This window comes from Falco cherrug, chromosome 3 (genome assembly GCF_023634085.1).
Source record: "Falco cherrug isolate bFalChe1 chromosome 3, bFalChe1.pri, whole genome shotgun sequence".
Lineage (NCBI taxonomy): Eukaryota > Metazoa > Chordata > Aves > Falconiformes > Falconidae > Falco > Falco cherrug.
The window spans coordinates 106,928,856-106,938,783 of record NC_073699.1 but is presented as its reverse complement, the minus strand read 5'-3'; the positions used below and the strand labels follow the sequence as shown (position 1 = coordinate 106,938,783).

Genomic DNA, 9,928 nt, shown 5'->3' with positions numbered 1-9,928 from the left:
GCCCGCCCTCCCCCTCCCCCGCGCATGCGCGCCGGGCGGCGGCGGGGCCGGGGCCGGGGCCATGGCGGAGCGGCTGCGGGCCTTCCGGCTGCGCGGCTGCGGCAGCCCGCAGAAGTTCGGTGTGGCGGCCGGGAGCCTGCGCGGGCTGCTGCGGAAGGGCTGCCGGCTGCTGCAGGTGCGGGCCGGGGGCGCGGCGCGGGGCCGCGGGGGCGGGGGGCCGGCTCGGCTCTCACCCGCCCGGGGCGCAGGTTCCCTTGGCAGGCAGCCGGCTCTGCCTCTGCGAGGACGGGACGGAGCTGAGCGAGAGCTACTTCCACACGCTGCCGCCGCAGACGGAGCTGGTGCTGCTGGGGCCCGGGGAGACGTGGCAGGGCTGTGAGTGCACCGGGGCCGGCCGGGCGGGGGGTGGCCGGCGGCGGCGGCGGGGCGGGTCGGCGGCGGGCGGGGGGGGGTCGGCGGCGGCGGGGCCCGACCGCGGCCCCTCAGCCCCTCGCCCGCGCAAGCCGCAGGTGCCAGCGACATCGAGCGGTTCCTGGCTGCTTCCTGCACCCAGAGCCGTGCGGTAGTGGAGGCGGCGCAGAAGCTGCTGTCCGACGAGCGGGCGCCCAGGAGGCAGAAGCTGCTGGCGGATCTCATCCACAACCTGAGCGAAAACATCCTGGCCGAGGACAAGGAGGACGACAAGAAGTGGTTCGAAGGTACGGCTGCCGCCCGCCCGGAGCTGCGGCGGGGCACCAGGTCGCACTCTGCTCCAGAGTCGCTTCTGCCAGGCTACTGTTCTTAAAGGAGTTTAAAAATGTGGGAGTCCTTCTGCCTAGTGAGATTTGGCATCTGGTCAGGGGATTAGTTACTGCTTACACTAGCATGCGTTTCTAGGTTTCTTGAAAATATACCTGTATCTGCTATCAGAAAACGGTAAAAAAACGGTGTTCCCTATCGCTGTATCCCAGATCACTCTGGAACAAATTTTTCCCCATTAACACAGGTCTGCATTTGCAGTACTTTAAGTTTGCTAACAGCATATTGAAATTTGCCCATACGAGCCAGCAAATCTTCCCTTGTTTTCCTTATACCTCCTTTGCAAGGTCCCCCTCCTATTCCCAAGTCATTGTTGCAGTTCTGAACAATTTGATTTTTCATCATCTGTTAGTGTTCTGTGTATGCACATCAACGTGTAACATTTAACATCTATAATATCAGCTACTGCTCTCGCTGCATACGCTCTGCATGGTCCTTTTAAGTGCCAAAAGCAGGGTAGTCTTGAACTAGCGGAATAAAAATGGGAAAGAGAAAAAAAACCTGTGCATACTGAGTCTGTGAAAAGGGAGAATGAAAAGGGGTAAGTTTCCAGCCAGGTAGAAGCACAGCACTGCAAGTGCTAGGTTACAACACAATCTAATTGCTTTTAGGTCTAGAGTCTCGTTTTAAGAACAAATCAAGCTATATGCGATACAGTTGCGAAAGCAGAATACGAAGCTACATGAAAGAGGTAAAAAGTTTCTGTTGAAGTAACTTTGTCTCAAGCTGCTAGTAAAAGTAAATCTGTGACCACATGTGTGTGTATATATCTGTAAAAACACTTTTACAGTGCAACATACAGATTGTAGAGAAGAGCCTTAGGCTGCTATAGACACCATGGAATGATTGGTTTGGTTGGTTGTTTTTTTTTTTTTTTTACCCCTCCTCTAGGTTAGTAGTTTTATTTCAAATGTTCATCCTACAGCAAGAGATGCATATAAAAGCATAATTGACCTGATGTCAGACAAACTGAAATCTGTGAAATACAACGGATGCTACTTTGACAGAAGAGAGGAGGAAGCAGTCCGCCTGTGCACTATGGAGGGATGGTTCTCTTGTCAGGTACGTTCAGCCCTTGCTAAAGCAGAGTCATGCTTCCAACAAGCGGTGGTGTGACTTGCAGTGCTGTTAGACAAAGGGAACAGCTACATGGATGCTTGTGTAGCACAGTGTGAAGTTCGGTTGGGTGATGTCACAGCTTCCACGATCTATGGTTAGTTCTAGCAAACGGGAGCGCTGTGCTGGGGTGACAGGCAGTACACCTGTCATCACAGCCCTCTTGATTTACAGGGGCCTTTTGACAGAGATGACTGCCCATGTAAGCATTCAATCAACCCCTACAGTAACAGGGAAAGCAGAATCCTCTTCAGTACCTGGAATCTGGATCACATGTATGTACAAAGTATTAATCTACACTTACCCATTTCATGCCCTTCATCTTAGGCAGGAAAGGTAGAGCCATTGAACCTTTACCCCCTGCCCTGTGCAGTTAGTTCCCCTAAGAATAGTGCATTGTGATAAAAAGATGCTTGGATGCTGCAGCTGTTTGCAGTAACATAAAGTCCTGAAGACAGATTTATAATGTCTCTCATTAGCTGCTTTGCTTCCCTTCACATTTTCTTTGGATGAGAACGTACCCCTCCTCACCATGTTATCCTTTGTGGCAAAAAAACCCAGGCCCATTTTCAGGCATTGTGTACTTGTGAAGTAAACAGGATTTGCTAAACTAATGTCCTCAGGAAAAAAAATTATAAACCTAGTTACGGTGAAAGAATTCAAATTCTGCCTGGCTCTAAAAGAAGATGGCGGCTTGATTATTATGAAAAAGCTTTTGACAGCAATATTGTTTTCTTTTGTGTACTATAGAATAGAGAAGAAACGTGCTGTTGTCCCAGAACTGGCAGAAGCTGTCAAAACACGAGATGGAAGAGAAGTGAACTGGGAATATTTCTATCAGCTGCTGTTTACAGTGGATAATTTAAAACTTGTACATATTGCTTGCCATAAGAAAACCAATCATAATCTCAGTTGTGACAAAACTAAAATTTACAGAAAAAGGAAGCAAAACCACAAGATTTCGTAGTGCTATCTCTGGAACTGACTTCTGCTTTTTTCAAAATCATGTCATGTGGTATCACTTTTAAATAGCTCTAGTTTCTTAAACAAGAACTTACGTAAGTCTCTGGCAAAAGAGACTTGCCAAGTAATTCAACTGCAGTCTTAAAAGCATACGTTCATAATTCTACTCTCACTTACTGCAAGCCTTCCTTAGATCACACTGTGTTAAGTGCAGTAAAACAGATGTGTGTCAGGGTATAAAAATGAGGTCAGAGGCTGGCACTGATTATGCCCTACGATCTCCTTCTTGCTGTGACAAACATAGGCCCAAAACTCACAGTACACGGAAACGAAACTTGGACAAAACATTTCTTAAGAACTGAAGAAGGGGTCTTGTAGTATTTCTCTGACCATTAAGCCAAACAAAGAATATGTTAGGATAATTCTGTTGCTCTGTGCCTTTTCCAAGCAGACAACCACTGTATTTCAGGTATGCCAAGGGGCAATTCAGTGACTGAGCGGCTGGCTCCTCTGTACCTAAACACCTGTGCTCATCCACAACCACTCTATTTACTGGTGCTTTAGCTGTGCATCTCCTAGAGGGAAGAGCAAGGCCCTTTCTGTCTTTGCTTTTACCACTTTTGTTCTTTGTCATCTTTCCAATTCATTTCCCTCTCCTTTCAAACGTTTTCTGCATCTTTAGCTTGGAGTTTGCCTGAAGCAATACAAGCAATGTTACTGTAATAATAATAATCATGTTTACCTGCTGCTTTAGAGAATACTGCTTTTGTAAGACACTTCCTACCTCCGGTAACAAAATACAAATAGATCAATTTTTACTTGATTTTTTAGTTTGTTTTTAAATAGCAGCTGATAGCAACTGAACTCTTAAGGACTGGCAGTGTAAGTGATGTGAATTTTTAAAAAATAAATATAATCGCCACTATCTTTCTCTGTGTTTATGTGGAAGCAGAGGTGCATGCGTGGTTAGTGCATGCGTGGTTAATTGGGTGTAACATAGCATGGCCAATTCAGGCTAGGAAGACTGGGCACAGGGAAACAAACACGTTGATGAATGGAACACTAGCTACTTTCTGCTACATAAATAACTTCCCTGATCTCTAGGGTAGACTTTTTTTTCTACCGTGTTGTTGGTGTTCTTTCTCACCTGGGTAAATTCAGCTAGTCCACACAGAATTGTATTAAAATAGCATTGCTGTGTGACCTATACCTTACTATGTCTTGGAAATGCGGGAACTTTGCTGCAGAGAGTACTGATTTACTTTTAAACAACACACTCAATCCCCCTCCCAAACATTTCAATACGAAAAGTAAGTCTGTGTGTTTTAAAGATGGGATTTCTAATACCAATGCATTTAATCAATCGATCCTTCCAGATTGCTTTACTGAATATATGTCATCGGTAACTAAGCTAGAATGCACCTGACACTCTTTTGACATTGGGGAAGGCATCACAGCTAACATTCTGATGACAAACACAATGTCATCTGTACGGCATGCTTCCTACAAACAAAATCACCATTTTGCACAGTGCTGAAATGAAAATGAATGTGTGTGAAGGCATATTTGCTACAAAGAGGCAGTAGCAAATATGGCATTTAAGGAAAGCTGGGAGAGCTACTTCAAGATGGAGTTGTGCTGAAAACCATGAATATGCTATTAAAAGATTAGATTTTTCTGTGTTACAGAATTAGAGTGAAAAGGAGCCAAAAAATACCGTTGACAGAAACAGTGCATCAGCCAGAGTGGAAATGTGAATAAATTAACATGTCATGCATATACAATTTGTTTGGCTTACAACTTTTGAATGTTTAACAGGCTATAGCTGTAGAAATTAATATTTATTTAAACCATCTGCTGATAACATCTTTATATTTTTAGAAATGTAGAAGAAACTGTAACAATAAAGATCTGGAAGCTTATGGCATAATCACACTTTCAAAGAAGTATTATAAACACTGGGTGAGTTAACACTTCCTGAAATCTGAAGTTGCTCATTATTTTCTGAAAATGCAGGTCAAAATCACAAGTTTGGGGAACTGACCCATATCCTTAGCACTCATTCATATACCCATCAAGTCCGACATGGGATTTCGTTCCTCCTTTATCACCACCAATGCATTTGTTTGCAAAATTCTTATTCCTAACCCTTGAAGTCAATTGAAAATACTGTGGTGGGCTGCATTACACAACCATTATAAAAAGCAATGCTGACACCTGGTCTGGTGGAAGAAGGGAGCAGTCAGCTTTACGTGGTGGTCCTTCAGAGAACTGACATGCAATAAAAATGCACTCAACTTCCACGAATTAACAACACTGAACTAACACAAACATCCATGCATTGTGTTTTGCTGGAAGAACTGCATTTTACACGTTTAATTGGTTCTGGTTTAGAAGTAAACAATGCAACACAACTTGCACAACAGAGGCCAGTGTCCCCCTTTGTACTGGGCAGTCAACTGGCCGTGTCACTATCTGGATGCTGCAATGGCAGACATCGCAGAATTAAAAGAAAAAGGCCCTTGTTCTAACATGTTTTTCTTGGCTGTTTTTAAAAAAGGACCAAGACCAAGTGTTCACCCCAGGTAGGGTCTCAAATTTATATATAAAAAAGCAATAAGAACTTATATTTTCCCTGTTCTTTTCCTAAGTATTTGAGGTAAAACAATAAATTACAATTTACTTCCAACTCACTGAAAATTCAGTTAAGTCTTTGCCTTGCCCCAGATAACCGTGGGAGAATACTGTCTCTGCCAATTCCAGAAAAACAAACTCTACCAGTCCTCTCTCTCAGAAAAGCAAACTCAGACACCTTACGTCAGGAACATAACCAACCATCATTACGTGGTTGCAAAGAAAAAGGTTTAATTTGATAACACTTTGTTGTTAGGCAACATCCTCTTCCTCCTCCTCCTCATCTTCCTTTGCAATAAAATGCAGTTTTCTGGATTCTCGCCTGCTCATCATTGTGCTTGGGAGTGCAACTGCTGGGAGATCCTTTAAGAAAAACATAAAATCATAAAGGAAAGTCTGTTGTGGCAAACGGCAGACCTCCTGCCTCTCCAACACCTCACATACTTCAACATCCAAGACACAAGGCACCAACACACACCTCTTCACTTGGAAGTGGTGGCATAAACCCATAGCTATAGCAGAGGGACTTTGAGGGTATGTGGTCATGGAGAGGGCTGGCATTCCATCTGCAGGCTCAAGGATACAGAGAGGGTGAAATGCTCCACAAACAAGTCCACACTACTTCCACTAAATACCATTCCTCATGAAACACCTAAAAGAAGGCAGCATCACTTGCCCAAAGTTACAGTGTACTAAAGGCAGACCTGGGGCTTGAATTTAAAGCTCTGGTCTTTGATCAATGTGAAAGCAGAGGTGGCCAGAATCCAGCTTCCTTGCCAAAGAGCTACAATAATCGCTACTAAGAAACAGTAAAAAACTATTTTGACAGTAATGCTGTGTCTCCAGAATATAGCCGTGTACGTCATACGGAATTGGACTAGGTAATCTAAGTAAGAGAGGTTTTACATCTTAAATTAATTTGTCTGGGCAATTAATTTCATCTCTGATTGAGACAATTCTGTCTAGGGGCCAGGGATATGACTCCAGATGTCTACTGATACTGGTCAAGTTTGCCTACAATTTTGACGCTAGCCTAACTTTGAAGATGCAAGACTTCAGGGTAACAGACCCGAGCCTGTAAAGTGTGAAGAGACTGTCACCATCTTACCTGCAAAACCCCAACATCTCCAAAGATACGGTCCACTGGCATTGGCTGGTTGCTGTCTTCATCCAAGAAAGCACTATTGTCCAGTTGTATTGGCTTCTTTGGGAGATCTGCATCCTCCAAGCTGGGCCCATCTGAAAGTACACTTTTACAGCTGCTTTCCTCTTCAGTGCAGGCATGATGACACAGATTTTCATCATCATCCATTTTTGATGGAGCACCGCTTGATTTCATTGAATGTGGCTTGAGAGAAACATTATGCTCCTTTTCCTGTTTCTCTTTGTTAGTCTCTGGAGTGTCTTCACCTGTTTTCTGCTGAGTTATATCACGATCTCCTGAATCTTTTGAATGTCCATCCCCATCACGTGTTTTCAGCGTTTCCCCCAATGCAGTGAGGCTTCCACTTCCACACTCAAGTCCTTCCAGTTCTGATTTTACTAGACTCTTCTCACATTTTTTCCTCTTTGAGGGTGGTCTGTCAGCTGCTTCATGTGAAGAACGCTGTTAGAAAAAAGGTAAGATCCTAAATAAGATTACTTGAAATAAAGAAAAATAAAATCACTGCATCTCTTTAGTTGCAAGGCTGCATGTGGAACTGAAGGGCTCTATCAAGTGAGCGGCACCTCGATCCAAAGCTATATTGTTAAAAATATAATTAGTAGCAAGTGCACATGAAAAGAAGAAAAGAGGAGCAGATAGCTTACACTAAACAGTCCATCACCAGTGGAAAGCTGCTTTTCAAAGCATAAACAAGCACTGTACATGTCTAACTGGCATTTTTGTATTTTCTTAGGGATGTGGTAGATGGCAATTCAAGCAGCAGACTGGTACAGCCAAGCATCCCACCACTTGCTAGCGGCATACTAAGGGCCTACCGCCCCTTTCAGCAGTAACAAATCCAAAATCCGGCCTAGTAGCACACAAACCTGCCCCCGCACCGTATTCTGCACGCAGGTGTCTAACAAAGCGGCGGGAAAGCAGGAAAAGCAAAAAACCGTATAAATTTACCAGGGAATTCCCTCACGGTGACGCGCAGTTTGTCGCGGTTAATAATCAGCCGCAACCCCCCTGCAGTGCCGCGGCCCGGTCCCCCGGCGCTCTCCCCCCAAGCCCGGCGCTCCCGCTCCCCCCGGGCCCCCGGCCCTCTCCCCCGAACGCTCTCCCCCCAGGCCCGGCGCTCCCGCTCCCCCCGGCCCTCTCCCCCGAACCCTCTCCCCGCAGGCCCCGGCTCTCTTACCAGGCTCGTTGTCCGCGGCCCTCGACGGGCCGCCGCAGGGGCTTCCCCCGTGGGCTCAGCAGAGGCGATTGCCAAGCGCCTGTCCTCCAGGGACCCCTTCACACAGCGCCCACGAGGCCGCTGCCGCCGTGGGAGAGCCGGGCCATGGGTCTCCGTGTGGCTCCGGCCCACCGTGACCGCCCGCCGCGCCGAGCCGCCCGCCGCCATCTTGAGGAGAGCGCGGGAGCTCTCGATCGCCATCTTGTGGAGCCTCCTCGCCTGAGGAGCTGCCCGCCCTCGCCATCGCCCGGCTCCCCGGCAGCCGGCCGGCCCCCGGGCCAAAACGGCGGGCGAAGGGAGCCCTCGTCCCCGCTCGGTGGTGGGACGGGCCGGGGCCGGGAGCCCGCCCCAGCCTGCCGCAAGCAGGGCGGCCCGCCCGGGCCCATCGCCCAGCTTTCACCCACCGGCAGCTTTACGTTAATATAAGCTTTAGCAAAGTGAGAACAGAGGAGCTTGCCTCCAGATCTCCCTGATGGGCAGCTGCCTGGGGGAAAAACCCAAACAAATTCTGCCTGATCGTTCTATAGGTTATAAACGCTTCAGATCTTTTGCTTCCCATTGTGTCTTCCTTCTGGAGCGATGCTTGCTCCTGTTGTATGATGTGCGGTCTGGGAGTTATTATTCAGATATGCCTCTCAGTTCGCTTCCACAGCCCTCAGGGAACAAATTATGTCAGTAACTCAAATCCCTCTCTAACTTCAAGGACTCTGAAGATAACAAGATGAATTTCTGTGTAGCAAAGCACCCCGACACCTAGATTTAAGTATGTAATTATCTTCACTTATTTTATTGGGGGAGGCGAGGTAGCACACTTGCCCGTTTTGAGAAATTGAAGGTACTGCGTGCCCTGACGGTCTGCGCCGGAGGACGGACGGCAGCATCCACTGCAATGGAGCCCAGGGGCTCTATCCATCACATTAAACTACAGCTCTTTCTTCTGTTAATTCAGTGCTTTGAGGACGCTGTGGGGATTTTTATAATTCTGTCCGGCTGAGGGCACAGGAGCTTGTTTCTTTATAGCAGCCTTTAATGTTCTTGCTCATTGCAGAGCCGTACCACAAGTCTCAGTGGTTTGAGGATATTACCTGTGCTTCTCAATCCAGCTTAGCTGATAAAACGCTTGTCCATTCATTCCGGCCTTAAAAAACATGAGCAACAATTTCTACCGCAGAAATAAGTGGCAAGAACGTACCTATGGGAATATTCAAGTAAGACATTTTTTCTCAAAAGCATAAAGTCTCGCAGTTAAACTGCCGAGGTTTGGAGACATGCCGGATACGTTGTTCTGCAATTTCTCTTGGTGCTCAGGGGTCCTTCTGTGCTTTGTTCTTTGGCTGAGGTAATTCATATTCTCCTCAAAAAGCTTCTCAAGTTGCTCCACTCTCACAGTGTTGTTGCTTGCAGCCACAGAATACAGATGATTGTTTTTATTAGGCAGTGAAAACTTATACTCTCTCTCGTAAACAGAACAGGGCTAGAACTGGCTGAAGAACAGCATTTCTGCAGCTGGAAAACTTGGTGGTGGTTTTAATTTCCCCAATGAACTGAAAATAGAGGAAGAATTTTGAAAATTTTAAGAAATACTTTTCACACGATATGTTTCTCATTCTTTATGCTGCTTTGTAAAATTGACGGGTGTTTGAGCAATGAGGGCAGGGGTCGCTGAGCCTGAAGCAGCTTTCTGTGCTCTGGTGACCCAGCACAGACGTGAGCTCAGAGTCTGTGGCAGCACATGGAGCAGGAGATACACAACCACAAGCACCCGGGACTGTTTGGGGTGGTCTTGGACACTTTCAAGGACAAAGCAACTTAGGCAGATGAAGCCAGGGTGCCCTTGAAGAGCTCTTGTCAGTGCATTCTTCCCTATGACCACGTTATTTTGTGAGAAAGTGGTGACAATTTTGCAGATGCAGGTGTTGTTGCATTTTCTGAAATGTGGCTGATCCCTGTCTGAGAAAACAGCTCTCACATAGCGCGGAGAGCATTCCGGGAGAAGCAAGCAGGAACACAGATCCCCTCTGAGAGCAGTCCACATC

At 46.6% G+C, this 9,928-nt stretch overlaps 2 protein-coding genes across 3 annotated transcripts; one reads left to right on the top strand and one right to left on the bottom strand.

Annotated features, from left to right (window-relative positions):
- Positions 1 to 17: 17 nt before the first annotated feature.
- Positions 18 to 3,802, top strand: DFFB (DNA fragmentation factor subunit beta). Of its 2 annotated transcripts, XM_055704783.1 has the most exons (7): positions 18 to 175; positions 249 to 375; positions 510 to 698; positions 1,410 to 1,489; positions 1,690 to 1,860; positions 2,089 to 2,189; positions 2,665 to 3,802. In XM_055704783.1, exons 1-7 carry the CDS (start codon positions 62 to 64, stop codon positions 2,879 to 2,881), a joined length of 999 nt encoding a protein of 332 aa, XP_055560758.1. In that variant the 5' UTR covers positions 18 to 61; the 3' UTR covers positions 2,882 to 3,802. The 2 variants fall into 2 exon arrangements, with proteins under 2 accessions (XP_055560758.1, XP_055560759.1); XM_055704784.1 differs by lacking the exon at positions 1,410 to 1,489 and having other exon boundaries at positions 1,724 to 1,860.
- A 901-nt stretch (positions 3,803 to 4,703) lies between these two features.
- C3H1orf174 (chromosome 3 C1orf174 homolog) lies at positions 4,704 to 8,153 on the bottom strand. Its single transcript, XM_014278760.3, has 3 exons — positions 7,854 to 8,153; positions 6,620 to 7,117; positions 4,704 to 5,874 (listed from the first exon to the last, which is right to left on the bottom strand). Exons 1-3 carry the CDS (start codon positions 8,091 to 8,093, stop codon positions 5,764 to 5,766), a joined length of 849 nt encoding a protein of 282 aa, XP_014134235.2. The 5' UTR covers positions 8,094 to 8,153; the 3' UTR covers positions 4,704 to 5,763.
- Between the last annotated feature and the right edge of the window lie 1,775 nt (positions 8,154 to 9,928).